At 50.5% G+C, this 16,501-nt stretch overlaps 2 protein-coding genes across 2 annotated transcripts; both read left to right on the top strand.

Annotated features, from left to right (window-relative positions):
• Positions 1 to 952: 952 nt before the first annotated feature.
• Positions 953 to 5,374, top strand: LOC149358789 (uncharacterized). The gene is made up of 3 exons (XM_089567577.1): positions 953 to 961; positions 3,906 to 4,130; positions 4,853 to 5,374. The coding sequence occupies exons 1-3, from the start codon at positions 953 to 955 to the stop codon at positions 5,372 to 5,374; spliced, it is 756 nt and encodes a 251-aa protein (XP_089423703.1).
• Positions 5,375 to 11,353: 5,979 nt separating this feature from the next.
• Positions 11,354 to 14,730, top strand: LOC149358788 (uncharacterized). Its single transcript, XM_089568907.1, has 3 exons — positions 11,354 to 11,362; positions 12,640 to 12,873; positions 14,197 to 14,730. The coding sequence occupies exons 1-3, from the start codon at positions 11,354 to 11,356 to the stop codon at positions 14,728 to 14,730; spliced, it is 777 nt and encodes a 258-aa protein (XP_089425033.1).
• The last annotated feature ends 1,771 nt before the right edge of the window (positions 14,731 to 16,501 follow it).

Here is a 16,501-nt window from a genome sequence, read left to right as displayed (position 1 = left end):
TCACTCACTCACTCACTCACTCACTCACTCACTCACTCACTCACTCACTCATCAAACGGAATGTGTAGCCTGGTAACGCAGAGGCGAATTAACTCCACTGTGGATAGTGGCGTTCGTACAGGACACTGATAAGGTGATGCTTCCAGATGACAAAGATGTAGCGTGAACTTCCACACCCCGTCGTTCCTATGGCACTGTGGCCCGCACGAAAATAAGTTGATCCCAGGCTGCCCGATCTTCAAGCTGGTGTCTTGTAATTTGAGGCGCACAACTGCATGCGCATAGGCCATTATACCCAGCGGTTCTTGCGCGAGTGGAAATGAACACTGAACGGAGAATTTTTGCAGGGTGTAAGTGACCATTCACGTAATGCACACGACGGCTGGGAATGTACCGGAGCATATCGCTATAAAAACACTGCAGGGCTGCGTTTGAAATCTGATGTCATCACAATGATACAGTAGGCTTCGCCCAGTGACGATTTTCACCATACGGCACCACTTACGAATTAATTCCCAGTGAAGAAACAGCGCTCTATAGATCCGCCATCGCACCGAGGGAGCACGCGGTAGGTTCACATCTTCATGCGATTATCCCCGGTCGAAAGCGGCGTTGAAAGTATCGGTGCCCAGTGAAATGTGTTCGACGAGTGATTCCAGGACAGCGTGAGGGCGAGGCGTCCGTCTTGACAGGACTCGGCCTTGCCGACTGATCCCATTACGTGGAAGCGACAGCAGGGCGACAGCGGAGCAAGACGCGCCGGAAAATGAGAGGCAATCACAAGAGGAAAACAAAAGTGAGCGCTGGATCTGCATCGTCCCCGCTTTGGCATGCATTCCGGCCAGCGGCCGGTCGCATCGGTGAGGACCGTATAAAAGCGCCGTCGACTGGTGGTCTGGACACATCCGATCTCAACATCGCAGCAGCAGCGCTGCAGCAGTAACCAGCAAGCATGTGGAAGGTAAGTGCGCGACGCTTTTCTCCCAACTGAAACTCGCAAAGGCAGCCCGCTCTTCGGAGCCCCGACAAGAACCAGGGATTACCCGGACCTTTCGAGAGCCGGGCCTGTCTTTGCGAGTGTAGAAGTGTCGCACGCTCTGCGCGGTTAGAGCGTGGCTGCTTGCAGAATACCCGACGGATTCCTACAGAGTCAAAGTCTTTTAACGGATTGCTTGGAGTTACAGAATCAACAAAAGCAAGTGAAGTTTACGCATCTGACTTGTCGATCAATGACAGCGATGAAACCAGTCTCCGTCCCTCAGGAATTACTTTAAATAAAAGGATAGAGAAGCCCAAGTTGGCGATTTGTTGTATACAGCTGTATGTCCCCGTCCAAAATATAAGATATTAGGCACTAGCTACTGCGAGCTTAAAGAAAGAGTTGTTGCTTCAGGCAGCTTCGAGCCCGACAGCGTGCTGGTAGACGCAGTGCAGTACTGATGCCAAGTTTATGCTAAGTCTATGTGCAGTAAGACGTTTTAAATCAAGCGGTTAGCATCTTGAAGCAAGCACTTATAAAGGCCGTTTGTTTATCTCCAACAAATTCTGAACCGGGCTGAAGAGGAACAGTTGGTCAGTGTTCGATGGGATTAGCATCCCTAAACATGAGTGGCCGCCTTTGATACACTCTAATCGCAATGTGCTCTGCAAATACAGCGTGGTTAAACGATACCCATGGACTGCCGTTAGCAGCGATGCGCAACGGCTAAAGCGCAAGGGGAAATGTAGCCGCGAGCCAACTGACCTGCTAGGCATCCATAGTTCCATCTTAATGGTTAGACGGCCCTGGAAGCTATAATTCGGCGTCAAGCAGCAGCCAGCGCCAGGAAAAAATGGTTGAAGCAGTAGGTTTAATTTGCCAAAGACTAAAATACTTCCCTTCGCCTAAGCACCTGAATCAAACTTACAAATCAGTAAGCAAATAAGTCAGAATTCTTGTCCTGCATTGCACATTTCCCGTTGATGCTTGAAACACGTTCATACGATATCCATTGCAGTGGATACTTCGAAGGAGCCGATAATTAATATTCTAGCACTGATTACAGGTGATATTTCATATGCAGTCATAAAGACTAATCTACTTTCAACAGAGACATGCCTAACACTTCACATCGGCCGCTTTGTCAGTTCTGCTTACATTGTCGCATGAATGCAAATTAGGAGCGTGCTTTAATCGCCCTTTGTATTTGAGTACAAAAAAAGTGTGGAGTAGTTGCTCTAGTCTGAAAAAAAATGGAGTAGTTCTCTCTGTCTCCACGCAATGGGGGGGAAATCTGACTGTGCAGCCTGCTCGTGCCCCCCCCCCGCCACCGAATACGGGCCGGTGTAGTTTCGGCTACTAGGCTTTGTTTCGGTGCAATGCCAGCAGTGGGGATGGGATGGCCGGGACCCATCCTCTGGGGATGCAAACCCCCAATGGGAGTGGCAGCGACTCCCAGACGACTGTGAGGGCCAGTCGTGCACGTGAGGTCCGATGCCTGAGCGGAGGCAGGCCTGGGTTTATACTCAGGTTGGACCCACGAAATCCGGCCCGGAAGGCATGTCAAAACGCCAAAAGGTTTTCGAATACATGCTACCTTCCTCCCTCTGCGCGCGGGGGCGTGCAAGTCTGGCTACCGACGCGTCGGTTTCTGGTTACGGAGAAACCAGGTCCGCGCGGGGGTTCATAGTGGCCAGGCTCTGAGGACCGCCGCCTCGGGGAAGCGGCCTTACGGCCGGCCGCAGGCTTAACCGCCTGCGGGACGCCGGGGGATGAGGGCTTAGTACTGCCTCGTAAGAGTCTGGCGAAAACCGAAGATGTGTGGAGTACCGGTGGAGTAGGCCCGGGTCATCTCATCCTAAGCCACGTTCTTGGTTAGTGGCCTGGTCGCCCAGCCTTGAACACTCTCTCCTCAGTAGGAGAAGAGTAAGCTAGGAGAGGAAATAAGTGCATGGATGGTTGGAGGAAGCACAGATGGTCCCCCCGGAGTCTGACCGGTTCCGAGGCCGCGAGGCCGTTGACGAACTGGGCGTCCACTGGCTGGGACTATCACACATACTTCCGGTGTCCGAAAAACCGCGAAAAACCTTCGACGGCTAGTAGCCGGCAGGTGGGAAAAGCCTTCTAGTGAGCGATGAGGAGCCCCAGGTAGCTACTGACCCCGTGTTAGGTTTTCCTGTCTCCGACGGTCGGAGCCCGTTGCGTATGGTGGGTGGTCGGGCATCCCGTGAGTGGGGCCGCACCATTGGGCAATCTCGATGCTCTCCCTGCCCTGGCCAGGCGGGCCAGTAATGGAGTCGAGATCATTGAAGGATCAGAGCAAAAATCTCGCTGTCCCCATTCCCTTCCCATGTCCCATTTCCCTTTCCGCTACTTCCCAGGGGAGGTCAGGGGAGCCTCCCCGGGCCCGCTCTCTCGGCTGTGGGTCGCTAATGTAGCATTTTCCCTAATATTTTATTTTTCCACCCACGGGTGGTCAAATTACAACTTGCCTACGGGCCTCCTCTTTTATTTTTCAATTGGGTTAAGCCTGTTGTGTGTAAACGGTGCAGGCAGGGGCCTATTATTTTTATTTCCTTTTCGGTTGCCCCAACCTATTCAATGTCTCTACGCAATATAAGTTCACAGGACAGGAATTCGGGACACCATAATCATAAGTGCTCTGCAGTATCTAAGTCTGTCACATTGCCCTATATGGCACATATTCTGGTTGCGCTTGAAACGCGATCATATAATCCACACTACAGTTCTACCACTCATAACAGCTCATACTAATACTGATTACAGCTAATACTAGCGCTTCTTATCGGCCACGCCTTCGTTAACTCTTCGATCATAATGGCTTGAATTGATTGGGCACTTTCCTCGTCCCCTGTACTGCGCACGTTCTGCTGACAAGACCGCCGCTGAGTGATATCACTCGCAGGTAACATTCTCCGCCCTGTGCCTCGCCGTCCTGGCTAACGCCGGCAATCTTGGCGGTGGATTCGTTGGCGGCCTCGGCGGACTGGGCGCTGGACTCGGAGGTGGTCTCGCCGTACACCACGGTGGCGGCTTCAGGGGCGGCTACGGCGGTGCGTACGGAGGTGGACTCGGAGGTGGACTCGGAGGTGGCTACTACGGTGGTGGCGGCGGCGGATACTACGGTGGAGTAAGTGCCCCGAGCTTAAGCCAATGCGGAAGGCTGCACCGCGAGCCAGTGTGGTCACAACGCCAACGCTCACTGTGCCATGGCGCGTCTCCTTTAGCGCTAGCCTTGAGACACATGCATCACGACATGAGGGCATGGATTCTAGATCCACCTCTATGACATACTCGTGTGGCCCATTTACCACATGATGTTCACGGCAGGGGACTCTCGAGAGAGAGACCGTTCTATCATTAGCCAAGACCCTCGATGGACAACGCATGAGAGCAAAAGTTTTCACTTACGATATCAGTTACGGCGACATTCATCGTTTACGGCACAGAATGTGCCCTGAACAGCTAAAGCTGCGAACGGATAGGGCTCCCTATTCATCTTGCGAAAAAGGAGTAATAATAAGGAACGTCCCCAAGAAAAGTACGTTGATAGGTTACTCCCCACTACCCAACAATGGAATGAAATGAAAGCGGCTATTTATTTAGTTTATTTTTCGCGAGGGAATCATCTAACGCCTGCATGTGCAGTAGTGAACGTTAAATAAACTCAATGGCGCTTCCGGGCGTGCTTGTAGTAGAAACGACCATGATAAGATGATAACGTTTTCTTAATAAACGGATAGCTCACTGGTCTAAAAGTTATGGTTGGAGGTAAGGGTGCAGGCGAGTAACGATGAAGCCGGTCACCAAGGTGTGCCCCGCGATAACTCGTGCCTTCCACGTTTTCCGCAGGGTTACAGGGCAGCTTACGAAGACGTGAGGCCCAAGCCGTTCAACTTCGGCTACGTCGCTCAAGGTCTTGGTGGTTCCAGCTCTCGCCAGGAGGTCGCCGACGGCAGCGGCAGGGTCCAGGGATCCTACACAATCAGCACGGCTGAAGGTGGACAGAGGAAGGTCAAGTACGCCGCCGACGCGGGTGGCTTCCGCGCCATCGTAGACACCAACGAGCCCGGCACCGCCAGCGAGAGCCCCGCCGACGTGGCCTTCCGGTCGTCCCAGCCGCCCGCCTCTGTGCTTGCGGCCAAGTACGGACCATCTCGCAGCGGGTACGGAGGCGGTGGATACGGCTACGGTGGCGGCTTGTACGGAGCTGGTGCTGGCGGATACGGTGGCGCCTACGGCGTTGGAGGCCTCGGCGGCTACGGGCTCGGTGGATACGGCCGCGGTGTTGGGGGATTGGGCGGCGGAGTTGGCTTCTACCGCGGTGCCGGAGGATACGGAAAGCACGGTGCTGGAGGCGCTGGCTGGTTGTGAACAAGTCCTCAGCACCTGCGCGCGACTTAGTGCGCGTGCATGAAATGCTGCGTCCCGCCGTTGTGTCTTTGTCCTTCTGTGTACAGGTGTTGGAGTTTTGTCGTGCGCTTGCGAGCGGGTTCACTACTTTTGGAAGGACCCGCTTTTGCAGAGTTGCAACCTGTGGTGTAGGGTCGGATGTGGTGGCGGCCTTCTTTTCGCTCTTTTTAGGAAATAAACGTACCTGTTGTCAACAGAAAGAAATTTGTCTACGATTACGCTTTCTTCTTTTTTTCGCTTTGGACGAGCGCAGCAGTTGCATATGGTGCGCCATTCTGGCGGCTTTGCATCCACGAGCCTCTTTTCACATATTTCGACCTTGTCTTCTTTAGTCGTCGATTAAGCCAACTTGGGCGGAAGCCATTCATCCAATCAGATTCGTCGGGTAGTCACGTGATCTACGAGCGGGAAGTGCGTCCGGACGCGCCCGTTGCGCTCCACGAATAAAACGTTTTACCATCAATCACGAATTTCTTTTCGCTGTTCTGACCTTCTCCTCTTTCTCCTTCACTTTTCTTCTGGACGCTTTCACTCTCCTCATAGCACCATCCTTGAGCATTTCCTCCTCGCCCTCTAACTGGTAATGCCAACGCCGCCAAAGCCATGGAACGGGCGCTTAAGAGACACCAAGTTTAGTTGTGGGTTTTTTTCTTTGAAATGATGCGCGACGAATTGAAAACATGGACAGCCGCGTGGATTTCGCACAACAAACAGTAAATAATGTATAACTAAATTTTTATAGTGTTCGTTTTCAGTTTTAATTGCTAAATTAGACTATTTCTTGTTCTAATTGGGTTCACCTACCGACAAAAAAAATTAAGCATGAATAAAAATAGTCACAGGCATGATAGGGAGCATTGTTTTCTGTTCCTCTCACGTTCTCGTACTTATTTGCGCCTAAAATGCTTTAGTCAGATGAAAGCTGTTACGTAAAAGACGCGTCGAGGACCCTTGAGGAAAATAAGAACGGCGGAGTGGTCGCTGCTTATTTTCGTTTTTACTAACCGAAAACTTTACACGAGGCTTCTAAAGAGCTGGAATTTCAAAAAAATAACAAGCAACCATTATATCGCAATTTTCTACAAACGTTGGTTTTCTATGCCTTACGTCATCCCAGCTCGTTTTCTGCGTCATAGCCACGGTTAGGCTGTTGAAATTGAAGCCGAACCAACATGAAAAAAAAAAATAAATTATTAAGTTGGCGTAGGCGGATTTAACATCTTGACTCATGTTTACTGTCACTTGCGCACCATTTCAACCAAAGAAAAAACTCACTGGGGCACTTAATTATACTGTGGCGGCAATGCGATAGATTAGCACATGTTGGTGCCTATATCAGAGGTGGCATCACTGTCGGTCCGGTGACGTCTAATCTAATTTGGTGGCGTCACTTCCCTCCAGCCAGTAGGAGAATTTTATGGGCGACGACGCATTTTGGCCCCGTGGAGCCTTTAATGTAGCATTAAAAAACACACATCCAAAAATTTCGCGTCCCTACTCCTTTAAAATCTCACTGCGAAAAAGGCTTCAAGTCTGACATTTCTGTCAAGAAAATCAGTCGGCTGAAACAGACTCTCGACGACTTTGACGATGTTGTCAAATTTACAACGCAGACGATAACTGCGTGTGCTCAACAGCCGACCTCGATGGACATCCTCTAACGGAGAACATAGAGACCTAACGGTTGCCCTTGCGGTAATGCGAATTTCAACGTCAGCTGGGGTAGAGTGAAATGTTTGTGTTAGTCGGAGTGTTTAGTTGCTCTGGACAGAGGAGGGGAGGTAGGTGCGCAGTGTGTGGGCGCCGTTGAGAAAGCTTATAACCGAAACAAAATTTCCATCTTCTGTTCAGAACATAGGTAAAGTGCGAGGGAACTGTGCGTCTTCAGCAACCTGAGAGCGCTGCTGCTGCTACCACCCGTGACGCCTGTGCAAGCGGAATGCGGGCGGTCGCGCTTCTTGCCACCATCCGAAGAGAAGCTCTTCCGAGAGATGCTGTTAGTCACCACCCCTTCCGTTCTTCCCGTCAGGGTTACCGCCTTAGGAGTCCTGGTCTAGGCTCTGCACCCATGAAGACTCCCAAGATTCTAGGAGCAGTGAATAAACGCTTTGCCTCTCTTTTGTCTCGCTCTCTCTCTTGTGCCAATTTGACTACATTTAACGCGACAGCGTCAAGGCTTGCGTTGTGCACAAAATCCGGCTTCATCGTCTGTGTAGTGAGCGAAAAATCCCCGAAGAAGCAACCTAGGTGGCCAACCTGGGTCACCTGACCTTGTGAAATCATCACAACCTGCCTGGCAACCGGATTGTGAGCAAGCTGACCACCGTGGTAGGTGGCAGTTAAATTAATGATTGGCCATGACAGATTGCTCAGGAAGAGCAACCTGGGTCGCACAAGCTACACCGAACCGAAAGCAGCATCTGCCATCGAAGGGAAATCGCTTATCCGCTGTACCACAGCGTAAGAAGTGGTATGAGGACTCCCAGGGATACATGAATGTAAAGTAGAGACTAACAAATTCCACATATATGGGCGTTAACCCATCAAAACTATTGCGTCATACCCTTAAGGTGCAGTATATTCTAGGCACTGTACTTAGGGCAAAGCTAAAGTGTCCCTTCCAATTTTTGGGGGGACATCTTCGCTGCAAAAATTCGATCGGATAGCAGGCTACTTTCTTACTTCCTTCCTTAGAACTTCCTTAAACGAGTACCTCCTTAGAACTAGCAATAAAAATGGCTCCATCACCATTCACACAAACGTACCTTAGCGGTAGAGAGAGAGAGAGGGGGGGGAGAGGGAAAGGCAGGGATGTTAACCAGAAAGGATTCCGGTTGGCTACCCTGCACAGGGGAAGGGAATGAGGGGAATTAAAGAGGAAAGAGGGAAGTAAAGGGAAATAATCACAGTCTGTCAATCAAGGCAGTCGCTCTCAAAAAGCGAAACAGTGCCTTGTAAGCCTTGATGGCAGTTGACTGTTGTGGCCACGGACCGATGATCTTGGTCTCTGTGAAAGGGCGAGGGTCCAGGCGGTCCAGAGCACATCGCAGCTTATGTCTTTCGGCTACAAAGGCAGGGCACTCACACAAGATATGGGTGATTGTCTCATCCCAGGCGCAGTTCACACAAGAAGGGCTGTCGGCCATCGCGATCCGGAAAGCATACTTATTCGTGAAGGCAACACCGAGCCATAGACGACACAGTAGTGTTGCTTCACGACGCGCTACATTACACGGAAGACGGAGGCGCAGTCCAAGGTCCAATGTCCTGAGGCGACGGTTGCACAACTCTCCAGAGTTCCACGCTGAAAGTGTGAGCTCCAGCCTCAAGGAACGAAGCCCACACGCTGCGTCAGCTCTCGTTACGGGGATATTAGCGGGGATTCCGTCATTGTGGGCAGAACGGGCAGCTTCGTCAGCCTGGTGATTGCCATGAATGCCGCAGTGGCCCGGCAGCCACTGGAAAATTATGTCATGTCCTTTCAATGTGGCGTCATGGTACAGCTTGCGGATTTCGGCAACGAGTTGTTCGTGTGACCCACGGCGTAGTGCAGTTTGCAGACCTTGAAGGGCTGCTTTAGAGTCGGAGAAAACTGTCCAGTCATGTGCAGATTCCTGACTAATCAACTGAACTGCAGCGGTGTAGAGAGAGATGGAGAGAGAGAGAAGGGGGGGGGGGGAGAGAGAGAGAGAGAGAGGGAAAGGCAGGGATGTTAACCAGAAAGGATTCCGGTTGGCTACCCTGGTTCAATGCGCGTTGACTGATTATCGACGGCACATGCCAGTCTGACAACTCAGTTGTGTGGTGCTGAAAACGTAAGCCCTGGTTAAGATTTTTAAGGCGTTTAGAGGGACACTAAAACTCAGAGACTTTGAACGAGAAAGACGAAGGCTCTCCTTACCTTAAACAGATGAAGAGCTGCAGGGGAGCCATAAGTGCCTCAGTACACGGCTTAAAGGCAAATAATGTGGCCTGATAACCTTTCTGGAGGCTGTATTTTTGATTCCCTGAATACCTTCATTTGGCGAACAGTCTGTTTCTACAACACAAAGCAGTAAAATAAAATGATCACTGGATAAAAAGGGCAAAACCAATACGTGCATCAAACCATGCTCTCGTTTACAGATGCAATAATAAAACAGATCCCTACATACGTGGGAATTACTATGATGCGTCTCAAGAAAACAAAGCATTTCTGCTACAGCGAAGAGAAAATAAATTGCGGTTACTTTTCAGCTGCTTTAATAATTGTGCGTTTCCGTACTTCTGTCTCTGGGTGTAAATTTGTTTTCTTATTTCATCAGCGATGCTCTTACGCTTCCAAGTAACTCACACCCTACGCATTACAAGAATTTTAAACTTCTGACAACGTTTTCTGCCTCTTGCGACGTTTTTGTGGCGCCCTCGTGCCATTTTTGGATACCTTTTGAGGTTTTGGCTGCAGCTTTACTACTTTTTTTTGGCTGCTTTCAGGATTTTTGTGGCTCACTTTTGGGCTTAGAACCTGGTAACCCTGCAGTCCCCGTTTCGATCTCGCGTCACCACTGAGTCACTTTAAGTAACGTTTGGGGCGTTGTTTCGGCGAGAGGTAGTGAACGCGAAATGTACAGGGATACCGCCACAGACCCTGGCAGCAACATGGTGCGTAGCATTCCCCCCTCCCAATTCTCTGACCTTCGCCAGGGGACCAACAACGCGGGTGGTTAAACGCACGCACTTTGTATGAGCGCTCAAGTCCATGCCCGAACGTATTCCTGTCGCCCCCTCGAGCGGCGCTGATGCTCCAGAGTCAGGAGGGACTGATATGGATGGTTCTCCGTCAGGGCCGGCCACTGACAGTAGCGAAGCGCGATGCAGTCTTTGGGTGCCCGTGCGGCCTACGAGCGCTCTTAACTCCGTCGAGAACACTTATAGCTTCGGCTTTGCGCCCACGGCTTCACGGGCCTTTTTTCGGTCTGAGTGTTAGTGAAGTGCATTTTCTATTAATGTAGCTTACTGTGTATTAAACAGTCGCGCTTTTAACTACGCCTTTCTTGAACGCGGGCTCTGCCTTCAGCTTGCTCTGGCCTGAACCCACGTTAAGCGCTAGAAGCGCCCCTGAAAACCCTCACTGGTATCCCACAAGTGATGCTTCTTTATGGGCAAAAATTAAGTGTGAACTTCAATACCTCGTCATTCCAACGGTGTTACGGCCCTCAAGGAAATGAGTGGCTGTCACAGTGACCAATATTTGAGCCTTTGTCTAGCAGTTTGCGGCTCACAGCTGCATGCACAGTTTGTCATTACTTCCAGAGACTCTTTCACGAGAGGAGATGTATACTCAGCGTGGAGAAGTCTCAGAAGGCTTAAATGGCCGTCCTCGTGATGCAGTCGCAAGCTAGAGGTGTACCGGAAAAGATCGCATTTAAAACATCCTAATGCTTCCTTCGAATACGATGTCGTCACAGTGACACAGTATAGAGGTTTCACCCAGTGAGGGTTATCACAGTACGGCACAACCCAGTGTGGACAAAGTCCCAGGTGAAGAAATCGCATTCTGGCACCACGCTGAAGGAGCACGCGGTACGTTCCCGTCTTTGTGTGATCCTTTCCGGTCAAAGGCAGTGTTGAAAGCATCGATTACGAGTGAAGTGCGTCCGTTGAGCGATTCCAGGACAGCGCGCGGGCGGGGGGGCGTCTGTCTTGACAGAACTCGCCCTTGCCGACTGGTCCCATTACACAGTAGCGACAGTGGGGCGACAGCGGAGCAAGACACGCTGGAAATGAGAGGCAATCGCAAGAGGAAAAGAAAGGTGATCATTGCATCTGGATCACACCCGCTTTGGCATGCATTCCGGCCAGAGGACGGTCGCATCGGCGCGGACAGTATAAAAGGGCCGTCGACTGGCGGTCTGTACACATACGATCTCACCCCCGCAGCAGCAGCATCAAGCAGGAGCAATGTGGAAGGTGAGTACATGGCGTCTTCGTTCCACTTAAGATTCGCAAAGCAGCCCGCGCTCTTCGGAGCCTCGGCAAGATCCAGGACACTATAGAGAGCTTTCGAGAGCTGGGCCTGCCTTTGCAAGCGTATAAGTTCCGCCAGACTCTGCATCGTTAGCGCGCGGCAGTGGAGAGACCGCACCACGGAGGTCTTCGACAGATTGCATGGATTTGCGGAAGCCATTCAAGCGCGTGAAGTTGACGTCACTGAACTGTCCAGTAATGACAGAAACAAAACTAGTTTTTGTCACTCTGGAATTATCTTAACGAAAAGAACAGAGAAGCCAGGGTTGTCGATAGTGTTATGCAGCTATGCCTCCCGTTAAGAAAATTAAAGATATTAAGCACCGGCTACTGCGAGCATAATGAAAGCGTCTTTGCTTCAAGCAACTTCGAATCTGACAGGGCGTCTGTGTATGCATTGCAGCATTGATAGTTTATGTGAAGCGCGTCATTTTAAATCGAGTGGCCAGCAAGTAGGAAGCAGTCCCTTCAAGAGATAGCTTCGGTTATCTCCAACCCTTTTTAGACCGGGGCACCCCAATCGGCTACTTGTCATTCTTGCGTCGCGCAGAAAGCAATACACATGACCAAGATGAAAATAAGCACGAGGTCACTGTTTGATGTCGTCAGATTCCCGCGGACATCGGTACACTCTACGCGCGAATATTCCTATATGGAAGTAAAAACGGAGTAAGCTGTGCTCTTGTGCACTCTCTTTTATAAAACGGAGTGCTCCAGAGGACACCTTACTTTCTTTTTGGTCGTTCCTTTTTAGAGTGTACAGCCTAGGAGGACATCCGTACAGCCGTTAGGAGCGCAAAACAACAGCAAGACAAGTGGCTTACGTGAACAGCAGTGTTCTAGTTTGCAAAATAATGAAATAGTTCACTTTGAACAGAGCGTAGGATCACGAAACAAGAATATTCGAGTCATTTTAATAATAGCTGCAGTGAAGAATCTAAGACCGATAATGTTTGTCCTGCATGGCGTAATTCCTGGTGACGCTTCAAACGCGATCGTACGATTCACAGTGCAGTCCCTGCAGCGAAGTAGTTCGTAAATAGTAGTCCTGCACTTATTACAGCTAGTATTAGTATTAATTACAGCCAATAATAACGCTTCAACTCGGCCACTTCTTTGTTAACGGCTTATATTGGCTTGAATTGATTCGGTACTTCGCTCGGGCCCTGTACTGCGCACGTTCTGTTGACAAGATTTCTGCTGAGCCATATAACTTGCAGGTGATGTTCTCCGCCCTCTGCTTCGCCGTCCTGGCTAACGCCCGGAACCTTGGCGGTGGTTTCGGCGGACTTGGCACTGGACTCGGCGGCGTTGTACTGGGAGGCGGACTCGGAGGTGGTCTCGGCGTGCACCATGGTGGCGGCTTCAAGGGTGGCTACGGCGGTCTGTATGGAGGTGGGCTCGGCGGTGGCTACTACGGAGGCGGAGGCGGAGGCGGCGGATACTACGGTGGAGTAAGTCGCCCGAGAAGAAGAAGCGAGTAGGGACGGTTGCACGGAACCGGCGTGGTCATAGCGCTGCGCTTATGGTACTAGGCTGTTAACCAGTAAGACGCGGGTTTGACCCCCGCCGCGGTGGTCGCATTTCGATGGAGGCGATATGCTAGAGGCCCGTGTACTGTGCGATGTCAGCGCATGTTAAAGGACGCCAAGTCATTGGAATTATCTGGAGCCCTCCACTAGATGTCCCTCATAGCCTGAGTCGCTTTGGGCCGTTATATCCAAACCCAAACGTTAAAACCAAGACCATAACGCTCACTGTGGCAGAGCGCGTTTCTTTTAGTGACAGCTTGGAGACAAGATGTTCATCTTTCATGCTTGTGTGATGTCCAATGGTAGAGCACTATCGCTCTGGCGAGGTTGCCCTGCCATTACTCAACATCCTTGATGAAAAGCGGGGGGGCACTGCCTCTCAAGGGGTAGCATGTCTTCTTGCATACTGTTTTGCACAAACTGATTAAACAACTAAGTTGACTAAAAGTTGGAAGCACAGCACAGACTTAAACAGAGCAGGTACACAAATTTGTCTCCCACCAAAAAGGAGGAGGATCAGAGTTTCCGATCCAGTTAACCAAGGGATCCGACTGTCTATGGGAGCTTTCCAAACGTCTCCTGTTCCAAGTATCTACTCTCTGAACACGAAAAATCCCATATGGAAGTAAACGGAAAGTAAGCTGTAAGTAAGCCTTCTCTCAACTAAGGACGCTATGCATGTCTATCAAGAGTTTACGCATTTTTCAGTTTCTTTTGTTCATTTATTTATTATCTGAGGATCATAGGTTCATCTGCCTGGGTATATCTCTTGCGAAACAGCATGCGCGGTGAGGGGGGGCTATGAATTGATGACGACATTGATGACGTTTACGGCACAAAATGTTCACTGTACAGCTAAAGCTGCGAGCAAGGAAAGTTGACCTCATCACCTCTCGATAAAGAAGTAATGATAAGAAAGGTCCTAAACAAAAGTGTGTCAATGATTACTCCCAATCACCCTGGAAGGCGAAGTGATAAGGGCAGCTGCTGTGTTTTAGATTGTCAGCTTTGTTGTTTTTTGCGAGAGAATCATCTACCACATATAGTAATGATTCTTAACTATATTCACATCTGGCTGCACCAGTAGTAAAACCGTTGTGCGATTATTAGAAGGATTTCTTAGAAGAATGTTTGGTTCTTTGGCCTAAGCATTGTGGTTGGGGAATGGGAACGTGGGCAGGTAACGACGAAGCCAGCCATTGAGGAGTTCCTCGCGATGACTCGCGCCTTCCACCCTTTCCGCAGGGCTACAGGGCGGCTTACGAAGACGTGAGGCCCAAGCCATACAACTTCGGCTACGTTGCTCAAGGTCTCGGTGGTTCCAGCTCTCGCCAGGAGGTCGCCGACGGCAGCGGCCGGGTCCAGGGATCCTACACAATCAGCACGGCTGAAGGTGGACAGAGGAAAGTCAAGTACGCCGCCGATGCGGGTGGCTTCCGCGCCATCGTAGACACCAACGAGCCCGGCACCGCCAGCGAGAGCCCCGCCGACGTGGCCTTCCGGTCGTCCCAGCCGCCCGCCTCTGTGCTTGCGGCCAAGTACGGACCCGTTGGGTCCGCGGCTCGCGGTGGATACGGAGGCGGTGGTTACGGCTACGGCGGCGGCCTGTACGGAGGTGGTGCTGGCGGATACGGTGGCGCCTACGGCGTTGGGGGTGTCGGCGGGTACGGGCTCGGTGGATACGGCCTTGGCGTTGGGGGATTGGGTGGCGGAGTCGGCGCTTACCGCGGTGCCGGAGGATACGGAAAGTACGGTGGCGGAGGAGCTGGCTGGTGGTGAGCAAGCCCTCCGTACCCGTGGGCGACTTAGTGCGCGTGCATGAAAGACTGTGTCCCGTCGTTGGTGTGTCTTCGTCCATTTCTGTACAGGTGCCGGTGTTTTGTCGTGCGCTTGCGAGCGGGTTCGCTGCTTCTGGAAGTTCGCAATGCTGAAACCTGCGGTGCAGGGTCGGGTGTGGTGTGGTCCTTCTTTTTACTCCTTTTAGAAAATAAACCAACGTGTTGTCTACAAAAAAAAAAGGTATTTTGAACTCTGAAACTTTTGGCTGCGAATTCAGTCGGATGAAATAGTCTTTCGTCAGCCCTGACGACGTTTTCCGATTCGCAGCGTTGACAACAGGAGTGCCGTTGGATATCGCCCCTTCTCCATTGCTTAACACTCTCGTCTTAGGCCTAATAATATTCGTTCCGTAAAGGCGAACTGCTGTCACGGTAACAGAACATTTAGCACTTAACTCATTGTTCCTTGCTTAGACCCTAAAAATTCAGGTCGAACTTGACCAGTACAGCCCCGGATCTGAGATAGGGTGCCTTGTCACGAATACGTACGTGAGCCTGTTTTAGGAAGAAATCTGCCGCACTACGCACCACACTATGTGGCACAGGGGATATATAGCAGCACCAACAAGGTGCAGCAAAAGGCATCAGCAGCAAGTATAGCAGTAGCAGCAACCAACAGCATGCAGCGAGCAACAGTGCGGCGGGCGCGGAGGGCGACGACATGATCTCGCAAAACGACACCCATGCAGCTGCCGCTTTAAAATGCGTAACGCTCGTAGGCTATTGGTTTTCTGCGCGTTAAGAAGCGTATTTGCTCAAAAGTATTCCAAAGCTCTGGATCCAGCGACAGATCTATATAAAGTAATGGTTTCGAGCGCAGAATCGCAATCAAGTGTGCTTGTATCGAGCGACCATGGCAGAACACTCACGTACTCCTGCATCTCTTTTGAGACAAAGTGGCAATGGTATCAGTACCGCGCTACATCGTGCTTCCCGCCCCACTTCATACTACCGCCCGATGCTCAAAGATGTCCTGCGGAAATGCAGTTCTGCAGCATCAGCACCCAGTTCTTCACGGTTTTGTACCTTACAAAAATATCTTTAGAAAGTCCATAGACTGTTTATAGACTTTTGCCCATGAAGTCTACAGGCTATAGACAAACCTATGACCACTCTATAGACATTCTATAGATTTATGGCCATACTTTTAGTAGACTTCTCTACAGAGTCTATAGACAAATGTCTATGAAAGTCTAATAGACACAGGCCTATAGACCACCTATAGACGATCTACAGACTTATGGCCATACACGTTCTATAGATTTCTGTCTATAGACAGCCCATAAACAAATGTCCACTGTAAGTCCAATAGACAGGTCTACAAGCAGTCTACAGACGATCTATAGACTTATGGCCATACACTTCCTGCAGATTTCTGTATATAGGCAAATGTCTACTGGTCCAGTAGACATAGGTCTATACAAATTCCATAGGTATATGGACTGGCAATGCTATAGACCTTTGTCTATAGACCTCTGTCTCCTAAACCTTCAGCAGGCCATTGTCTATGACTGCCTACAGACCGTTTACAACCGTTGGAAAATGTCACCACACGGTCTTCAGAAATACATGACGATCAATATACTTACACTTTAGTTTAGTTCCTGCGTTACATGCCCCATAAGAGGACACCAAATTACGCAAATAAATGTTGAAAGTAACGGTCCGAGTAGTTTCCCCAGAAGCATTCTTACGACCTGTTGTCTGCAGTC

This window comes from Amblyomma mixtum, chromosome 2 (assembly GCF_055824585.1).
Source record: "Amblyomma mixtum isolate Tamu chromosome 2, ASM5582458v1, whole genome shotgun sequence".
Taxonomy (NCBI): domain Eukaryota; kingdom Metazoa; phylum Arthropoda; class Arachnida; order Ixodida; family Ixodidae; genus Amblyomma; species Amblyomma mixtum.
This window is presented reverse-complemented; position numbering and strand designations above follow the sequence as displayed.

Excerpts from the sequence above, each read along its gene's own strand:
- LOC149358789 (XM_089567577.1), top strand. Across the intron at positions 4,131-4,852 it reads GCGGCGGATACTACGGTGGA|GGTTACAGGGCAGCTTACGA; the intron begins GTAAGTGCCCCG and ends CGTTTTCCGCAG.
- LOC149358788 (XM_089568907.1), top strand. Across the intron at positions 12,874-14,196 it reads GCGGCGGATACTACGGTGGA|GGCTACAGGGCGGCTTACGA; the intron begins GTAAGTCGCCCG and ends CCCTTTCCGCAG.